At 40.1% G+C, this 20,850-nt stretch overlaps 1 protein-coding gene across 3 annotated transcripts in view; it reads left to right on the top strand.

Moving 5' to 3' along the window:
• agtrap (angiotensin II receptor associated protein) overlaps positions 1-3,994 on the top strand; it is a 27,799-nt gene extending 23,805 nt beyond the window's left edge. For 2 of the 3 annotated variants that reach the window (XM_043675873.2, XM_043675876.2), the window contains one exon: positions 1,173-3,482. In XM_043675873.2, coding sequence (XP_043531808.2) covers positions 1,173-1,291 — 119 coding nt within the window. In that variant the 3' untranslated portion in view covers positions 1,292-3,482. Of the gene's footprint in view, positions 1-1,172; positions 3,483-3,844 lie in introns of those variants that run through there. The other variant, XR_015753457.1, reaches the window with a different exon arrangement.
• The last annotated feature ends 16,856 nt before the right edge of the window (positions 3,995-20,850 follow it).

The following is a 20,850-nucleotide window of genomic DNA, read 5'->3' as shown; positions in this document are numbered from 1 at the left end:
TCACCCTATCTGGCCCCTTTTGCTGACACCTTGAACCTTGCCTTTTCAACCTCCAAAACTGCTTCTTTTAAAGGTCCTTCAGCTAGTTCCACATACTCTACTTTTCATAAATTTAAGTTCATCGTCAACTGTTGATACTGATCCCTGTTGTCATGACGCATTTTCACCTTGGAGTTTAAGTCCTTTTCATGTCCATCCTTACACTGTCTTTAATGTCATCCAGTTAATCAAACCTCAAGGAGTTCTGCTTCCTTTACTCTGATACTTTGTGCAAATCACTCCTTTCCACGCCAGCGGGAAATTGGAGGAGAGACAGACAGGTACAGAAATAGAGTTGGCTTCAGAGTTGATTTAAATCTTCATGACAGAGCAACATGAACTTCCCACAGTTGCTTTGGGAGAAAAAGGTGAGGGGAGTAGGGGGCAACAGTATTAAGTGGACAGTTTGTATATCTGAAAAAACAAGCTGGAGAACGATATTTTCAGACCAAAGACCTGGAATTATATACTTTTCTATCTTCATCCAAACCTTTAAAAGCCTTAAAATCCACTATTTGACCAAGTTTTACTTGTCATCTCCTGATATCTCCTTCCACTGTGTCCATTACTGCCTGATCACACTTCTGAGAGATATCTTGGAGTCATTTGCAAATTGTTGATTTGTCAAGTTCAAAATATTAATGGGACAAGACAGACAAAAACAGTTTTCAGTGACCACGGTGAGGGTGAGTAATAGGAAAAAAACAGTTTTTAGATTTGAAGTTCTGGAACACAATCAAAATAGAGGCCATGCCAACATTTAGAAATAGATCGATTGAAGACAATAAGAATGCAAATAGAGTGGAGCAGAACAAGAGCATGAGGTTTGAATTACTGTCAATTCAGATTAATTGGCTTGAAAGGTCTATTTCTAGGTGGGAATTTATAGGTAATATTAAGACTTTAGTATCATTCCTAAGTTCCTGCATCTGCCAATGTTGCTTTAACAAACTAGTGCTGGAGCATTCTGTCAACTCACTGAGTTTGCAGCTGAAACCAAGACTATCTCAGGATTCATGTATTCCTCACTTGAGGATTTTCATTTTCTTTTCTGCCAGTGATCTGTGGGGTTTGTGGGGGGGTGGGGGTTGGCAGAAGAGACAATGATTATTTCTCTGAATTGTTCTGTACAGGTTTTCCAGATTTAACCGGCAATCGAGAGCGAACTTCATACCAGACTATCGATGGGCCCGAGCCTCCCCACGAACCTGCTGCTTCTGCAGGGATCAAGATCTCTACTGCTGCCTACTAATATCAAGCTTTAAAGCGCAACTGCATGAAAGTCCACATAAATACCTTGTGCCTTAGATTCAATAATCACTTGTTTTTGTATGTGTTGATGTGTGAATGAATTCTGTGAAAATGTACTGATCATCTCTTGCAGATGAGATGATATCTTGTGGTGACTGTCTGGGAGACAGATGTCATTATCTGTGGTTGGGGGAGTAGGGGAAGAGAAAATGAATTGATCTGAACAGGTTTTTGTGAATTTTTTAATTGGCAGTCAAGTTGAAACTTCATACCAGGCCATCGCAAAGAAATTACATGGAGTTCTGGTTTGGAGATTTTTACACATCAAAAACTTCTGGCCCTAGTGAATTTAAGTGTGTCTGATAGGATCTCGGTTGAAATGACAGTGGACCATCCCAGTCTCGATTGAATACAAGATATGAAATGAAAGTTGTTCCCAACTGCAGAGATGTTATGGCTCAGTGGTAATACAATGCCATAATGACTAAAGTGTCATCAGATGAAAGTGATCCCTGCAAACTGGGGTACTTTATTGCTGCTGCTTTACAAGCCTTTTCATTGTAGACAGTGGCCTCTCAATATGACTTAGCTGTAGAAAGATTTGTTATTTACCACATCTGTGACCACTTAATAATGGTGATTAGGGTGGGGGAGTCTTGTTTTGTGTGGTATTGTAGTGTTTTGGTTGGCAGGTGTAACTGTCAAATGTGGTTGATTGCATGCCAGTGTAAAAGAGCCACTAGCCACCTGCCATTTAGCCACAGGGACATCGCCATCCCAGCATCCCACAGTTTTGTGTTCCAGCTACTGAAATTTGTGTTTGATTGAATTTGTAGTATAATTCAAGTTCAAGCTCAAGCTTTCTTGCTCATAGTAGTTCCAGTTTCGGAGACTGTGTCATCCAGAGGATTGTGGTAGCACTGTCTTTGAAGTTTGACAGAGAGGATAACCAATTTAATGCTCCTCTAAGTTTGTCCTCTAAGGTTAATCTATTGGATGGGCATGGCTAGTGCTTAATTGCTATTTTTCAGTGGACATACAAGCGGCATTAGGTGCTCAGACTTAGAGTCAGAGAGTTGTACAGCACAGAAACAGACCCTTCGGTTCAACTCATCCATGCTAACCAGCTATCCTAAATTAATCTAGTCCCCTTTGCCAGCCTCTGACCCCTATCCATCTAAATCCTTACTATTCACATACACATCCAGATGCCTTTTAAATGTTGTAATTGTACCAGCCTCTACCACATCCTCTGGCTACTCCTTCCATTCACGCACCACCTTTTGCATGAAAAAGTTGTTCCTTGGATCCCTTTTATATCTTTCCCCTCTCATTCTGGACCCTCCCACCCCGGGGAAAAGACCTTGCCTTTTTACCCTATCCATGCCCCTCATAATTTTATAAACCTGTATAAGGTCACCCCTCAGCTTCTGACGATCCAGGGAAAACAGCCCCAACCTGTTCTGCCCAGCTTGTTCTGGCCTGAAAGTGATTCCAGAATTAGCTATTTGCGAGTTGTAGCTGTAAGCTGTTGTTACACTCAGTATATTGTACTCTTCACCCACAGTGCATGGTGAACTGGATAGCATGTTTGGAACGGTGAAGGTTTGTTGGATAGATTAGTCTTTTTTTGTGCTATTTGTTCCAGACTTGGAAACAGACTTCATTTGTAGTTAGGAATTGTTGTTTGTGGTCTCAATTTCCTATTGCTGTCATTGGTTTGATTTATGTTTACAATTTTAAGTTCTCCATTCTGCCAAAATTACACCCATTTCTGTAAATTTAATGTGTAAAGTAATTTTTAAAAATGCTATTAACTACTAAGTAACTTGATTTTACAATGCTGCATAATTATGTAAGGACGAGAGAGAGAATCAGCAGGGACTGAAACCAATCCAAACAGTTGTTGGGGAATCGCTACTGTTGCCAATTGGAAATGATAAAGTAATTTTTTTTGCAGCGCCCTCCTCAAGATCGTTGCTAGCCTCTGCATGTGATTCTATTGCCATGGGAACAAGAGCAGGTATTAATCTTGGGCTCACTGTATGTGCACAAAGGTGTACATCACTATGTGTAATTTTATTCAATTATGTGCCATTTGTTCTCATTTTAGTGCCTGGTTACTGTCAGCATTCTGAATGGTATAATTGTGAAATGTATCTATTATTGCTAATAAAATCCACTAAAATGGCCTTACTGCTGTAAGCTTTTGAGTGCTACCAAGTAACAGATGCAGTTCAACATGATTTAAAACAGACAGTGGCAGGAACAAATGGAGGCATTACTTTTTTCATGTGGCAAAGCAGCTGAATTTATAAATCCTTTGGAATACTATATCATGAAGAATTTCCTAATTGTGCTAACAAGTAGAATACCACAAATAGATGACAGCAGTCATCTTGCCACCAATCTGGCTGAGCATAAGCTGCAATATTGAATGCCATTTCTGCACTTTAGGATCAAGTCTAAAAATAAATCTTACATCAAATACAGGTTCATCCAATCTACAGTCCTTTAACTTTACTAATAGTAGCTTTGTCTGTTGCTCTTTCAGTCGTCTTCCTCATCTACTTTCAACATACTCCAACTTCCTGGCACTGAGGCATTTCTGCAAACCACATTTTGCACATCATACAGGGTAACTACAGGAGATCTGATTTCTGTAACAATTCCCTCAAATGAATAAAGCAATAAATATGACTAAGCAATTTTTGTCCACTATTTTATTTGACTGCTAATTTGGAATGCATATTATGTTTGTGTCTTTTTAAAGCAAGAATTCTAAAAAGGAAGATATGATTCACTGGCACTGCTTTGACCTATTTTATGAGCATAAGAAGGGCAGGTGTGACTCCCTTAATATTCATCAACAGTCCTTTGCTTAAGCCTCCCCCTCTGAGTTTTGGTCAGCTTGCAGAGACTGAGCATGAAGCAGTCACCCCCTCATTATAGTATTTCTTTGTAAGCTTTGAAAGCCTCAGGGAAACGTGAGACAAGAGTCATTGAACACTGACAGAGTTGATCAGCAAAGCTGTTGTTTTGTGGGAGAGATTTGTGGAATCTCCAGGGATTCTTTCATTTAATTGAGAAATCCTTGTATCAGCTGGTTACAGCTACAAGATTTATTGCATGCCTTGTTGATCCTTGACTTCATTGATCAGCCACACGTGCTTTAGATAAAATCCAAGTGTTCCTAATACAAATTCCCTTTAGTCTGTATGTGGCCGTCTTTACTTTCAAACAACTTTCTCTTTGCAGTGCATTTTGTAGTATCATCTTCCATAGCTGGGCTCTTGCGTCGCACTAGAGGATATGAGGATGCAGTTTGAGGAAAATCAGTCACTTCGGTATCTAAGTTATTTTCTATTTGTGGATTTATCTGAGATGGGAAGGTTATAGGAGACCAATTCCACTGTGTTTAGAATATTTCCACCTTGTCTTCATTGGAGAGGGGCTTACAGCAGTCAAAACAACTAATGAGTATATGTTGATGTTTGTGGGAAGAAAGTTGAACATGCATATTAGGTGTAATATGCCTAGTATCTGCATTATTCAGATCAAGGTGTGATTTGCTAATATATTGATGTTGGATGGGCCTAATGCTACAGATATTGCCCTGTATTGAGGGCGGTACCAATCAATCACAACCAGTGGCTTATATACAGTTGGGCCGAGGTCGGGAAAGGGTGAGGGTCTGCAGTTTGGGGGATAACAAGATGGGAGGGGATGCTGGAGGTGGGTTTTGGGGATGAAGGGACTGGAGTTGAGGGTTTATGAGCTTTAGTGGGATTGAGCTTGAGTGAGGAGTGGGTTGGAGAATGGATGGCAGGTGAAGGGATTTGGGAATGAATGAGGACGCAATGAGTAACCCACCCAGACCATTTCCCTCTGAATGATGCACCTAACACTATGGGCAATTTAGCATAGCCAATTCACCTGACCTGCATATCTTTGGACTGTGGGAGGAAACCGGAACACCCAGTGCAAATCCATGCAAACCTTCAGGGAAATATGCAAACCCAAAACACAGACAATTGCCTGAAGCTGGAATCGAACCTGAGTCCCTGGTTGCTGGGAGGCTGCAGTGCTAACCACTGAGCCACCATGCTATCCTAGAATAGTAGTGGACCATTCCATATCACCTGTCCTTGGTGGAGAAATTTGCAAAGATAAACACCCTTGACCACAAATCCATCAGAAAGTGGTCACACAGAGAATACTTGAGACCCTGTGGGAAAAGGAGAGGGTGGATCTCGTTTGCTTGTCCCCTGAGCAGACTGTCAAAGCCATTTGGCAGAATAACTCATCACCAAAACTTTCCAAGTACCAAGACACTGTTTAGATGGTGGTTATCACGCTACCTGTGATATCCTTCATGTACACCCAGAGTTTCTGTGCCACCACGCGCTGCTTTCAAAGTGGCTGCAGGGAGGGGAGACTGTTGCAAATGTCCTGTTGGAATGTGCCTTTGCAAAGGAGATCATGAAAAAGATGCAGTGGTTTTTGTCAAGATTCATCCCGAGCAGCTTAGTGACAGTCTGTTCGCTCGCATGCTAGGACAAATGTTGACTACTCCTGGAGGATCATCAATTTGGTGAAAGACGCTCTTTGTTGCTGTTCCCAAGCAAGGAGTTGACTTCAGCTAAGTGTTGCAGACTGGCACGTTCCAAGGTCCAGGACTACGTGGGTTGAGGGACACACTAAAGGTTTGGGATAGCTGCTGCCAAGCCTCTGGGGAAAACCACCATGTAAGATCTTCCTGTCAAGGTTAAATGGGGGGTTCATTCAATTATGTGTAAATAAAATCTTATATAAGTAAGGAATGTCTTTGGTTTGTTTGTTGAATAGTCAAACTCCAGTGTTTATTTCTTCATGTGCTACTGTTCAGATCTAAACTGTTTTAGAGGCTATGTATGTAAAAATATCTTTACGAATAAACTATATTTTTGAAAAAAAATAATCTGCTGTGTCGAAGAAGCTGAATTTTTTTTTTGTCTAACTCCTCTGTGAAGTTGTCTGATGACACTCCTGAAATGGCATACTGCTTAAAGAGTGTCAGTAGATGACCAACAGCCAAGTACTTAGCACTGCTGCCTCACAGCACCAGGATCCTAGGTTCGATTCCGGCCTTGGGTGACTGTCTGTGTGGAATTTGCACATTCTCCCCATGTCGGCGTGGGTTTCCTCTGGGTGCTCCGGTTTCCTCCCACAGTCCAAAGGTGTGCAGGTTAGGTGAATTGGCTATGCTAAATTGCCCATAGTGTTGGGTGGGTTACTCTTCGGAGGGTTGGTGTGGACTGGTTGGGCCGAAGAGCCTGTTTCTACACTGTCAGGAATCTAATCTACTGAAGATCCCTTTAAGAATACAGTGGAATAGAGGAAAGATTTGCCAGACAAATACTCAGATCATCACCTGCACCCTAGTGTGAAATTTCAGGCAGAACCCACTTAACCCTGTTAGCATCACTACCATTTAAACCAAACAACCCACAATTCTGAATGATTTGCGAGTCCATGAGTCTGCCAGTACTTAGTTTTTCCAGGTCTGTCTTAAATAAGCAATGAGAGAAATTCCCCCAGAGGAAGTCTCTTCACTGAGGCACTGGAAAATTCTGATTTGAGGACTACAGGATGTTGAGAATTTAACCAGTCATAGATTATTGCAGCAAATCCACCTCTCATAAAGGAACCTAAAAAAGTAAAACCATTCTCATACCTTAGAACATGGACTGTTGTTAATGGAAATTTTAGTGAGCAATATCTTTACAAATCAGTTCCTGTAAACCTCGCCACTGAGGAACAGGCAGCAGCTGGAAGAAGCTCGCGATGGATATAATTATAGTGCTAACCAGCTGTCACATTGCTGTAAATGTGTAGGAAGAACTTGCTCGCCCTTAAAACACTGAAACCTTCACTACCAAATTAAACAAATCTACATAATGTACCAGCCAATGTAATTGCTGACTGAGTTTCCTAGTTGGACAATCATAATTGTTAGCGAGTGATTGCTGACAACAATTGCTGAATATACTGCAAGCATCAGGTGATATGGCGTAGCAATTGAGCATCCTTTTTAGGCAGTGCTTTTAGATCATCATAACCCACTGAGTCAGAATAATTTAAATTTGACTCTAATTCTTTTTACCAGTTATCTTTAAATATATGTCCTCTGACTACTGACTTTTGTGCCATTGGGAATAGTGTCTTCTTATTTACATGATGAAAACATTTCAGTATTTTAAATATCATTATTAAATTTCCTCCAAGTGTTTTCATCACTGATATGAGCAATGCTACCTTAATCACATCCGTGTTACTATTCTAATAAATATTCTCTGCATTCTCTTTAAGACCCTGACATTCTTATAGAACATAGAACTTAGAACAATACAGCACAGAACAGGCCCTTCGGCCCACGATGTTGTGCCGAACATTTGTCCTAGCTTAAGCACCCATCCATGTACCTATCCAATTGCCGCTTAAAGGTCACCAAAGATTCTGACTCTACCACTCCCACAGGCAGCGCATTCCATGCCCCCATCACTCTCTGGGTAAAGAACCCACCCCTGACATCTCCCCTATACCTTCCACCCTTCACCTTAAATTTATGTCCCTTTGTAACACTCTGTTGCACCCAGGGAAAAAGTTTCTGACTGTTCCTCTGATCATCTTATAAACCTCTATCAAGTCACCCCTCATCCTTTGCCGTTCCAACGAGAAAAGGCCAAGCACTCTCAACCTATCCTCGTATGAACTATTCTCTATTCCAGGCAACATCCTGGTAAATCTTCTCTGCACCCTCTCCAAAGCTTCCACATCTTTCCTAAAGTGAGGCGACCAGAACTGCACACAGTACTCCAAATGTGGCCTAACCAAAGTCCTGTACAGTTGCAACATCACTTCACGACTCTTGAATTCAATCCCTCTGCCAATGAACGCTAATACACCATAGGCCTTCTTACAAGCTCTATCCACCTGAGTGGCAACTTTCAAAGATCTATGAACATAGACCCCAAGATCCCTCTGTTCCTCCACCTCACTAAGAACCCTACCGTTAACCCTGTATTCTGCATTCTTATTTGTCTTTCCAAAATGGACAAACTCACACTTGGCAGGGTTGAACTCCATCTGCCACTCCTCAGCCCAGCTCTGCATCATATCTAAGTCTCTTTGCAGCCGACAACAGCCCTCCTCACTATCCACAACTCCACCAATCTTCGTATCACTTGCAAATTTACTGACCCACCCTTCGACTCCCTCATCCAAGTCATTAATAAAAATTACAAACAGCAGAGGATCCAGAACTGATCCCTGCGGAACTCCACTTGTAACTGGGCTCCAGGCTGAATATTTGCCATCTACCACCACTCTCTGACTTCAACCGGTTAGCCAGTTTTCTATCCAATTGGCCAAATTTCCCTCTATCCCATGCCTCCTGACTTTCCGCATAAGCCTACCATGGGGAACCTTATCAAATGCCTTACTAAAATCCATGTATACTACATCCACTGCTCTACCCTCATCCACATGCTTGGTCACCTCCTCAAAGAAATCAATAAGACTTGTAAGGCAAGACCTACCCTTCACAAATCCGTGCTGGCTGTCCCTAATCAAGCAGTGTCTTTCCAGATACTCATAAATCCTATCCCTCAGTACCCTTTCCATTACTTTGCCTACCACCGAAGTAAGACTAACTGGCTTGTAATTCCCAGGGTTATCCCTATTCCCTTTTTTGAACAGGGGCACAACATTCGCCACTCTCCAGTCCCCTGGTACCACCCCCGTTGACAGTGAAGACGAAAAGATCATTGCCAACGGTACTGCAATTTCCTCTCTTGCTTCCCACATAATCCTAGGATATATCCCGTCAGGCCCGGGGGACTTGTCTATCCTCAAGTTGTTCAAAATGTCCAACACATCTTCCTTCCTAACAAGTATCTCCTCTAGCTTACCAGTCCGTTTCACACTCTCCTCTTCAACAATACGGTCCCTCTCGTTCGTAAATACTGAAGAAAAGTACTCATTCAAGACCTCTCCTATCTCTTCCGACTCAATACACAGTCTCCCACTACTGTCCTTGATCGGACCTACCCTCGTTCTCGTCATTCTCATGTTTCTCACATACGCCTAAAATGCCTTTGGGTTATCCTTGATCCTATCCGCCAAAGATTTTTCATTCCCTCTCTTAGCTCTCCTAATCCTTTCTTCAGGTCCCTTCTGGCTATCCTGTATCCCTCCACTGCTCTGGAGGGATACAGGATAGCCAGATTCTTCTTAAAGTATGGTGGCCAGAATTCTCCATCTCAATTGATGGTGAAAAATAGGATGGCAGAGTTTATGAATTATACAAGCAGGTTGGATGGAGACTTGAATAAATGATGTTTTTAAAGTTTGGTCCAATTACAACATGGAGCAGAAAATACTTCAAAACTGACTGAAACTAGATCTGCATACTTTTCACTATTGAGCAATGAATATCCTAGATGATGCTAAAACACTTAAATACGGCTGAAGATCTTGAAGTTTAGAGCTAACTAGAATTTATAAGCTGAGTCACCATGTCACATTTAGATTATGCTGTGGGTGAATGGAAGAATTACAGCATGGCTGATAGACTAATGCAGAGCATTATTAGCATTAACATTCCCAGAAAAGGCCTTGAACTCCAGTAGTTTATGCTTCATGCTGTTGAACACTAAAGCAATGGGCAATTACACCTGCTCCTTAACTCCTTAAATACACAACTATCAGCAAATTAATCTTCGGTACAATGTTCTCAAATTTAACAATGAATGAAATGGTTCTGCACAAGAACATTCGTTAAATTAAAAATAGGATGGAGAAGGGAAGAGACTGTCCATCTGATGTTCAGGAAACCTGAGCTAGGATATCTGGAAATATTTATGATTTTGACCTAATGTGTAAAAATGACTGATTCTTTTGTTTGACAGACTTTACAGCCTCTTAGATTTCTTTTGGATTGTAGCTGGACAAAGCAGGTGTTGACAAGGTAGCAGAGTGTGAGGTGTGGATTAAAGATATTTGAAACAGTTTGACAGGACTCCACACTGTTTCAGTCATCATTTAGGTTGCTCAAAACAAAAACTACAATCTGGAAACAGAATCGCAGGATCGCCTCACCCTCGGTTGGAAGTGATGCTTCAAATGAACAATTTAGAAAGATCTTGAATATAGTTATGCTGTTTAAGAATTGCCCAAACAATATTTTTAATAACTTTAGCAAGTTAACTAAAATTAAGGCTCATGGAACACAGTGTAAATTATTAATGTGCTTCGGTCATTGATCAGAAGTTAGAAAACAGATTAAGGGTTAATAGTTATATACTGAAATGGCAAAGGAATGACTGGAGGAGTCCCACAATGATCCATCCTGGGGCCTCAATGGTTTAGTATGTTTGTTAATGACTCATAACACAATAGAAACCCATATTTCCAGGCTTGTCAATTACACAAAGATTGGTGATATAGAACAAAGCACAGTACAGCACAAGAATAGGCCCTTTGGCCCACCAAGCCTGCTCTGACACATGATGCCTTTTTAACTAAAACCTTTTGCCTCTGTGTGGTCCATATCCCTCTAATCCCTGCCTGTTCTTGTATCTGTCAAGATGCCTCTTATAAATTGATATTGATTATCTGCTTCTCCCACCTCCTCTGGCAGCATATTTCAGGCACTTATTACCCTCTGAGTTTAAAAAAAAGTCTCTCACATCAACTTTAAACTTTCCCCCTTTTATCTTAAACCTATGTCCCCTAAGCATTGACATTTCTACCTTTGGAAAAAGACTCTGACTATTCATTCTGTACATGCCTCTCATAATTTTGTAAACTTTTATCAGGTCACCCATCATCCTTCAATGTTCAAGTGAAAGCAAGCCAAATTTGTCCAATCTCTCATAACTAATATCCTCTAAGCCAGGCAACATCCTGGTAACCTTTTCTGTATCCTCTCCAAAATGTCCACATCCTTCTGGTAGTGTGGCAACCACAACTATACACAGTATTCCAAATGTGTTCTATACATGCTATACAACTGCACATGATTTGCAAATTTTTATACTCTATGCCCTGACTGATGAAGACAAACATGCCATAAGCCTTCTTGACCACCTTATCTGTTTCTGTTGCCAGTTCCAAGGACCTGTGGCCTTGTATGCCTAGATCCCTCTATATGTTAATGCTTTTAAGCCTTTACTGTATACTTCCTTCCTGCATTAGACCTCCCAAAATGTATCACTATGCATTTATCCTGATTAAATTCCATCTGCCATTTCTTTGCCCAAGTTTCTAGCCTATATGTATATATCCTGTTGTATCCCCTAGCAATCCTCCTTATCTGCAGCTCCCCAATCTTTGTGTCATATGCAAATATACTAGTCTCCAAATCAATAGGGGTGCAGCACTGGTCCCTGCAGAACACCTCGAAACAACCTTCCATGCTGCCTCTTTCTTTATGACCAAGCTAGTTTTGTATCCATCTTGCCCATGTGACTTTAACTTCGGTATCAGCCTGCCATGAGGGACCTTGTCAAAGGACTTGGTAAAGTCCATGTAGATAGCATCCATCATCCTACCCTCGTCATCTTTGTCACTTCCACAAAAGCTCAATTGAGTTGTGAGACCTCCTCTGCACAAAGACAAGGCAAGTGCCTGGAATATACTGCCAGAGGAGGTAGTAGAAGCAGATGCAATAGCAATCTTTTAAGAGGCATCTTGATAGATACATGAATAGGCAAGCATTAGAGGGATATGGAACACATAGAGGCAAAAGATTTTTAGTTAAAAAGGCATTCATTAAGGCCCTTACCCTTTGGTTTCATGCCTAAATGCAGTGTAAATGAAAGCATAAGATTACAAAGAGATATTGGCAAATTGAGTGAATGGACAAAACTGTAGCAGATAAATTTCAGTGCAGTAAGGATGATGTGGGTATTATTTAAATAGTGAAAACATAAATACATTGAAAATCCAAAGAAATTTAGGAATCTATGTGCACAGATTACCAAAACGTAGCAACTGGGTACAAAAAAGTTTACATGATTAATGGAATATTACTCTTGTTAACCAGAGAGCTAGCCTATAAAGGGGAGTAAGTTTTGCTCCATCAGCACAAAACCTTGATTGGATATCTGGAGTGCTAGATACTGCACCTTAGATTATAAAAGCTTAGAGCAAGTGCAGTGCTATTAGGCCAGAATATTATTTGGAGTTCAATGGTTGGATTATAAAGAGAAATTAAATAAATGAGGTGTGTATTCCCTGTATTGTGACTAGGTATGGAGGGATGAATTGGCCTCCCTCTTTTCAACCTCCTCAATTGGTCACAACAACATTTTAAGTTAATTTTAACACATAACAATAACTTTCCACAATCAAATGCAGTTTTCACCAAAAATAATAACAAGCCAATAACAAGATTTTCTTGAGTGAATGAAAGACCAATTTTATTTCCTGCAAACCACAAGAAATATAAATGAGATGCAGTGTCAATCTAATGACCTCTGTGAAATCATGTTGGCCCTCACAAACACAAGTATAAAATTTAAAAAGTGATAGTGTGCAGTAAAAAAGGAATCTTTGGGGCCAACAGTTATGCCCATCCTTAATTGCCCTTGAGAAGGAGGTGAGCTGCCTGAGACCGTAGTTGGTTAGTTGATTTCCGGGAACATAAGCAATAGAGAATATTGCTGTTATTCTTTTGTGTTCTTGGTATCCTGATGTTCCTTTCCAACTATTATTGTCACTGATTATTTTTTCTTCTTGAGAGGAAGGGAGGGTTCTCAGCCTCTGGTCAGAGTTGTATCATCCCTCCTGTTCAGTTGAAAGCAATTCACTAAAGTATGAGCTGGCTGATTCATGTAGAATTTGCATGATAGTGCAAATTAGTTTGGAAGTGAGTATTCTTTCACGCTTCCCGAGGTGGGGTTGACTGGTTATATTGCCTTTGGATAAAATGTTAATTTCAGCTCGGTTGTCTCTTGTCTAATCCAATTTGAAAATTGGTCAGATAAAGTTTGTGAGGGGTTTTTGCCCGAAACGTCGTTTTTACTGCTCCTTGGATGCTGCCTCCAGATAAATTATGTAGCCATTTTTAAGTCGGTGTTTTTGACTCTTTTAAAAAACCTTTTCAGCCTGTGAAAGTCTCAGATATCAAATCGGACAATGTAATTCAAAAATCAGTTCATATTTTATATTTGTGATGCATGGAATTTGATCAAGGGTTGATTTGTTTAAAGTTAAAATTAAAATTGATAGGGTAATAGAAAGAAGTATTTTCTGCTGGTGGGGAAGGGTACATTAACCAAATGATCTCAGCCAAGTCAGGAAGCTGCACACAAAAGGTGTTAGGAGTGTGTAACACTGTCCCACAAAAAACAGTACATAAATTAAAAATGTTAAATCTGAGATTAAACGATCTCTTTGCTGAACAATGTATAGAAAGACATGGAGTTAAGACACAGGGACTGTTTAAATACACATGAAATCTGATCTCATTGATAGTGCAACAGGCTTGAAGGGCTGAATGAATTCTAAATACATTAGAAATGGAAATCATGCTTTTACGTAGTGCTTTTCACAGCCATAATATGTTCCATGAAGCAGTGTTTGAAGTGTAACACTTAAAATTCAGGGCCAGCCAATTTACATAGAGTGAGATTCCATAAACAGGCATGCAATAAATGACTGAGTTTGGTCATGGGACTGTTCTCCTTTGAATTGTACCACAAAAAGGGAGCCTAGGTTTAAAATTTCAATTTAAAGAAAAAGTCATTGCTGCAAGAGTACTGAGTTAAATAATCCGTCCAGATTTTGTGAAGAGTAATAATTTGTAGTGGCTCTAAACTTGCATCCCTTGCTTGATAGCCTATAGTGTATTTGTGTTCATTATTTTACAATCGGTTATTCACACAATTACTCAAGAACCAAGCACTGAATTCAGATCCAAGGGCTCTTTTGGAACAAGTTCTTGGGCAAAAGACCCACATATTCTATGAGAAAATGTTTAATTCTGTATTTTATTTTATGTATGTTTTCTTTTAAAGAACAAATGCTGATTAATATATCTTTGGTGGAGAGAGTTGAAAAGAATTACAGTAGTGATACAAAAGATCTTAGTGTTCCTCAGTGCATCTATACTGAGGTCAAATCAATTCTCTTGCACAGTCCAATTTAGTAATTTCTCCCTCAGCAGCCTGTTGTTACCAATTATATCTGAAATGATGATAATACAACTGCCTCACACTGTCAGGCTTTGTTATCTATTGCCAGTAGTTTCCTTCATGAAATCAGATGTACCTACCCAGTGAGATGGTCCCAGTTTTCGATGTCATTTAGTGATGCAATTGCAAACAAGACTCATATCAGTGTTTTAGAATTTTGAATTAATCACCATTAAATTGTAGGATTCAATTGAAACTCTGATTTGTCAGTGTCTTTGTGAGACTGTGGGGTTAGTTGGTAGGGAAGTGCCTCAAGGCATGTATGTTTTGTGATTTATTGTTGTATTTACACAGCTCTGATCCAGTGTGGTAAATGATGTTGCAAACAATCAACCCAAACAGCATTGACTTCACACCTCACAAGGGGAAGAATCTGTACAATTCTACCATGTTTATTCAGCAGATTTCAAACCCAAGTGGATTCACAAACTTCATTATAAATTAATTAACTTATCTGTAGTCTACATGGCCTGAGTAGTTCCTTCGTGATTTTTGTAAGATCTAATTTTGGCTATCAAAACAGACATCACAAACGTCTAATTAATGTAAGTTCCGGTTGCCACGCTTGTGAATTTCAGGGTGAGTCACAGATGGCAAATTGGAGTTAGTGCTTTAAAGATAATGACCAGTTTTTAAAGTTTAATTATCAAGTGTTAATTTCAGTGCGTGAGGGATTGAAATGGCTCTAATTTGGCGAGAAGGATTCCTAATTATATTCAGCATTTGCTCCAGTTAAGTAGCTACAAGGGTGTAATGTAACACAATTTTCTTTCAAACCTGATTTGTTTCACTCATTATCTTCTGACACCCATGTTATGCGTAATCTTTGTAAAACACTGATCAAGCTACAGCTGGAATATTGTGTTTGATTTGTGCACCGTACTTCAAGAAGGAGATCAAATTTATAGAAAAGGAGTAGCTGAAATTTACTAAACTGGTATCAATAATGAATTAACTCAGTTATATGAAGAATAACTGAGATGTTTTCTTGAGATCAGAGAAACTAAAGAGGAAATTTAAGAGGGATGTTCAAAATCAAAGAGTTTCAGAAGAGTAAATTTTTATTAGATGGACCTTGGAGGTATTATACGTGGCTTTTTGCTCTAGACTTTGTTGTTGGACCAGAAACTCATAGAAGCTCATTTCCAAATTGTGAAATATTTGCACCTATCCTAGTGTTCTGTTTCCCCCATATGAAGTGTAATGTTGTTTCTGCACAGGGCATGTCCAACTGTCACAGATGCAGATAGTCTCCTACAGACTGGAAAAGTCAAGTAATCCCAAGTGTATATAGCAGTACTGCTCTGAGAGTACAGTAATTGTAAAAGCCCCAATATTTTAAAGCAAGTTTCTTGCAAACCAGAAACTGTGTGAAGATGGGGGAGTTTGTAAGAAAGTCAAATTATATTGATTCTCCTTCCCTTATTATTTTTCTTTCAGTTCACTAGTTTGTTCAACCATGTGATCTGTTCTAATACTGTTAAAATGAATGAATCATTTGCTTTCTAACACCCACAAGCTCCCCCTGCAGACACCTGAGATGGATTCTCTTTTTGCTCACTGTGTAATGATCAAGTCTGCAGTTTTGTGCAGTGAATGTGATGATAACCTTGCCTTTGGCACTCCTGCTTTAACAAGATGTAAAAAAAAAAGGCCATACAGCTACTGTCTCATTCGTGGTGTTGAGTTTAACTTGAGGTTTGAGGAGGCTGGACCTCACTTAGCCAGTGAGGGAATTGAACCCATGCTGTTGGTGTTGTTCTGCAGTCCAGCCAACTGAGCTAACTAATGTAATGTCATTGAGAATATGTCTACTGATCTTCATCCACCGACTCCTGCTAGAAAGTGTTTGGGTAGGTTTTGGATGAGGATAGAAACAAAATACCTATAATTCACTTTGTGGTGAATAGTGGAGTGTGCAATTCTCCAAAGCCATATGTTAACAACAAGCAGAATTTTGAGAGGAATTGGAGAGAAAGGAGCAGACAGGATTGGAGGAGAAAACCTTCAAAACTGCTTAAAAGTTGACGAGCTTATTGATTCATATTATATTTTATCGGAGGGGTGACTTTCCCTTAGAGTCATAGAATGATTACAGTACAGAAAGAATCCAGTCACACCATTGTGCCCATGCTGGCTTCTTGCAAAAGCAGCTCAGCTAGTTCCATCCCTTTTCTTTAGGCCTTCAAATTTTATACTCTTCTAGTAATTTTCAATTCCTTTTTGAAAGCCACAATTGAATCGGCCACATCCATCACGTGCTTAAGTTTGCGTTCCACATCCTAACCATTTGCTACGTAAAAATATTTCTGCTTCTTTCACCAATCAATGATTTCAAAATTGGTATCCACTGGCAGAAGAGCTAAGAATCAATGAGAATAGTGTCTCACTATCTACCATGTCATAACCTCTCATGGTTTTGAAACCTATTAAACCTCCTCTCTTTTGTTCGGATATCAACCCTAGTTGTTCTTCAAGTTTAGTTTCTCATGCTTGGATCCATTCTCATAAACTTTTTCCTCCAACATTCCCGAAGTTGTGCATCCTTCTTAAAATGTGGTGTCCAGAACACAGTACTGCAGTTGAGGCCAAATGAATGTTTTATAAAGCTTTATTCAAAACGTTCTCACATTTTTACTTTAGCTTTGTCTATAAAGCTCAGGATTTCATAAGCCCCTAAAAACATTTTCTCAACATCTCCTTGTACAATTTGAAAAAAAAGTCATCATTGTTGTTACTATTTGTATGCTGGACTGCTAGCAACAATCACTCTATCCTGATGACAAGAAATCCCAATATATATATATATACACCCTAGTTTGGGGAAGCAAAACAATATTTTGTACACACAAAAATTTCAGTTCTATATTGCCAGAAGCAAAGTTATGTGTATAAAGCCTCTTTTGCAACTTACTTCTGAGAACATGTTTGTTGACTGTATTCATGGCATGTGAACATGGCTAGCAAGATCAGCATTTATTGACTATCTCTAGTTGCTCTTGAGATGGCATTGAGCAACTTGAACCATTCCATTCTATATGGTCAAGGTACTTCACAGTGTTGTAATGGAGAGAGTATTAGGATTTTGACTTAATGATGATTAAAGAGCGGTGATATATTTCTAAGTCAGGATGGTGGATAAATTAGAACTCTTATTAAGTATTAGATGGACCTTGGAGGCATTATTCTTTTGCTTCGGTTCCCCTATTAATCTAGATGCTAGAAACCAGGTTTGAGAGGTCCTATGAAAGAAACCCTGGCTAGTTATTTCAGTATATCTTGGAAGTGAAGAATTAGGATGAACATGAGCAGCATTTGATAGATGATTAAGTCAGCATTTCATTCCCATCTCAGTTGGAGTTGGTTAAGTGTTCCTGTTCAATAGAGCATTTGCAGGAATTGCTGTTGTTCTGTGTTTTGTTATCGCTGTAAAACTGCAGCGGGTCAGTGGGACGCCTCTTGTACTTCTGCGTTTCTATGGAGATGAGCACAGATGGGACTCAGCGGGTTACAAGTAGCCTGATGTAGAATAAATCTTTCTGATTATGATAGATTTGTTTGGATAAGGAAAGTGGAATGTAAATGGCAGAAAATCTTGACTATAATGGAGTATTATTACAATGACTGAGCTTCCACAGCTTTCTGGGGTATAGAATTCCAAAGATTCACAATTCTTTGATTAAAGAAATTTCTCCTCATGTCAGTCTTAAGTGTTCAATTCCTTTTATTCTGTACTGTGTCCATGTTCTAGATTCCCCACAAAAGAGACACTTTGTTTTAGCATCTGTCCTCTCAAACATCACGGAGAATACATGGAACGTCTGGCAATTCCACATCTGAAAGACCCAAGTCAGCCAGGAAAATTCACTTAGGGGGTGGCCACTAGGAAAATACCACTCCCCACTACCCTCCAGTAGGTGGAATGGAAGAAATAGAACTGCTGCACTCACAGGCTGGTTCCCTCCTGTGCTGACTGCTGGGAGACCCACTAACGACTCAACTGACAACAAATATTGGACAAAAACAACCTGTGATTAAAAGAGCAGATTGATAGTACTGGCAGTGGGGGAGCCACCAGGTGAGCATCAGGAGTGGTTGATGTCCTTGGGCCAGTAGCTGTTTTGCCACTGCTTGGTGGGGAACACTGGGCTTGCAATAGGGGCAGCTGCTTTGTTGAGACTGGGAGCAGAACGCAACAGCTGTCTTTGTGTCAAGCTGACTGTCTATTCACTGCTTGTGCTGTTAGGGAGCATAAGGAGGCTGCAGGGGAACTTGGGCGGGGGAGACAGAGAGGCTCCCAGATGTATGAGATTGGAGGAAGTAAGAGATTATATGGGGGTGGGAGGAAATAGAAATCTGAAAGAGGTTTGGGGAAGGAGGAGGTTGCAAAGGGCTGGGCGACAGACAAGGCTGCAAGAGTGTGGGGAAGGATGAGGCTGTTCAGAAAGTGGGAGAAGTAGGAGAGTGAAGTGATTTGGGGGTAAGATGGATGCGTTAAGGGTGAAGGGAGTAAGAGGCTGCAAAGTGGTATGGAGCAGAAGGTTGCATGGGATGAAGGAGGTAGGAGGCTGCAAGTGATGTGAACAAGTAGGCTGCATGGGGTGAGGGGGCAGTTGACTGCAGGAGTCTGAAGGAAGTAGGAGGCTGCAAGGGCATAGAGAGAGATGGGGGCTGCAGGGGGATAGAGGGAGATAGGAGACAAAATAGATTGAGCAAAGAGAAGGTGGTCTCATTGGGCCTGGTGGGAGATGGGTAGCTGTCAAAAAAAATTTTTTTTGGCCAGGTGTCAAACCCCTTCAGAATTTTATTTATTTCTATTGGATTGCCCCACCTCTCATTCTATCAAACCCCAGAGTGTGTACTAAAACCACAAGATGTAGATGCAGAAATCAGTCGTTCGACACATTGAGTCTGCTTTGCCATTTCAAAGAGATCGTGACTGAGTTGGATGATCCTCAACTCTATTTTCCTGCCTTTTCCTCAGACGCCCATGATTCACTTATTGATGAAAAATCAGACTTGAACATTCTTAAAGACCCAATCTTGACAAGTTTCTCCAGATTCACTATTCTCTGATAAGAAATTCCTGCTTATCTGTATCTTAAACTGGCTTTGTCTGAGATCATATCCTCTGTCTTAGACTCTACCACAAGGAACAACAACCTTTCTGCATCTACCCTGTCAAGCCCCTTCAGAATCGTATATATTTCAGTTAGATGTGAGAATGGAGTGCTGGATAGGACATAAGAAGGTGGCAAATAAAGTTTAAGTGAATAGGCAAAGGTGTGGGAAAATATGAATCTGTCCATTTTGGCAGGAGGAATAAAAAAGGAAACATTTTATATTAATGATGTGGAATTTGCAGAGCGATACAGAGGAATATGGGTGTCCTTATGTATGAATCACAGAAGATTAGTACATAGTACTTCAAGTAATTAAGAAAGCTAAATAGAACATTATCATTTATGAGTGGAACTGAACACAAAAATAAGGAAGTTATGCTTCAATTATGCAGTGAACTGGTGAGACCACATTCAGATTACTCTGCACAGTATTGGTCACTTTATTTAAGTAAGGATTTAAGTACTTTGGAGACAGTTCAGAGAAGATTTCCTAGACTAATACTTGGAATGGGTAAGTTGTCTTATGAGCAAAGGTTTGACAGTCCCTCTGAAAGGGATAAAATACAGAAAAAACAATGATACCTGGAAATAAATGTTTGATTGTAATGGACCTCTGTTTTAGAGCATACAAGACAAGTTAGAGGGCACTTGTGGTATAATGGTAGTCTCCCTACCGCTGAGCCAGGAGGACTGGGTTTAAGTCAAACATACTCCAGAGGTGTATCATAACATCTCTGAATAGGTTGATTAAGAAATAAATATTTACGAAGCAAGTTAGATCAATGTGTGTCTTTCACAAGTTTTTACTGTGTTTGTTTCTTGTACAGTATTTGCTAGAGTTTAGAAGAATAAGATGACTTGATATAAACGTATTAGCTCCTGAGAGTTCTGGATAGGGTAAATATGGCGAGGATGTTTACTGTTGTGGGATAATCAAGAACTAGGGGGTCACTATTTAAAAAGCAGGGTTTGCCCATCTAAGACAGGAATGAGGCAAATGTCTTCCTCTGAGGGGTGTAAGCTGTACAAGATTCTTCCTGAAAAGATGGTGGAAGCAGAGTCCTTGAGTATTTTTAATGATGTGAAAATGCTGGTGCTGGACTGGAGTGGACAAAGTTAAAAATCACACACCAGGTTACAGTCCATCAGGTTTATTTGGAACTATAAGCTTTCGGAGCACTACTCCTTCATCAGAT

The sequence above is a fragment of the Chiloscyllium plagiosum genome, unplaced genomic scaffold (assembly GCF_037043375.1).
Source record: "Chiloscyllium plagiosum isolate Xiang-an unplaced genomic scaffold, Cpla_swu_hap1 HiC_scaffold_37, whole genome shotgun sequence".
Classification (NCBI taxonomy): Eukaryota; Metazoa; Chordata; class Chondrichthyes; order Orectolobiformes; family Hemiscylliidae; genus Chiloscyllium; species Chiloscyllium plagiosum.
Note: the sequence above shows the minus strand (reverse complement) of the source record. Positions and strands in the feature narration are given on the sequence as shown.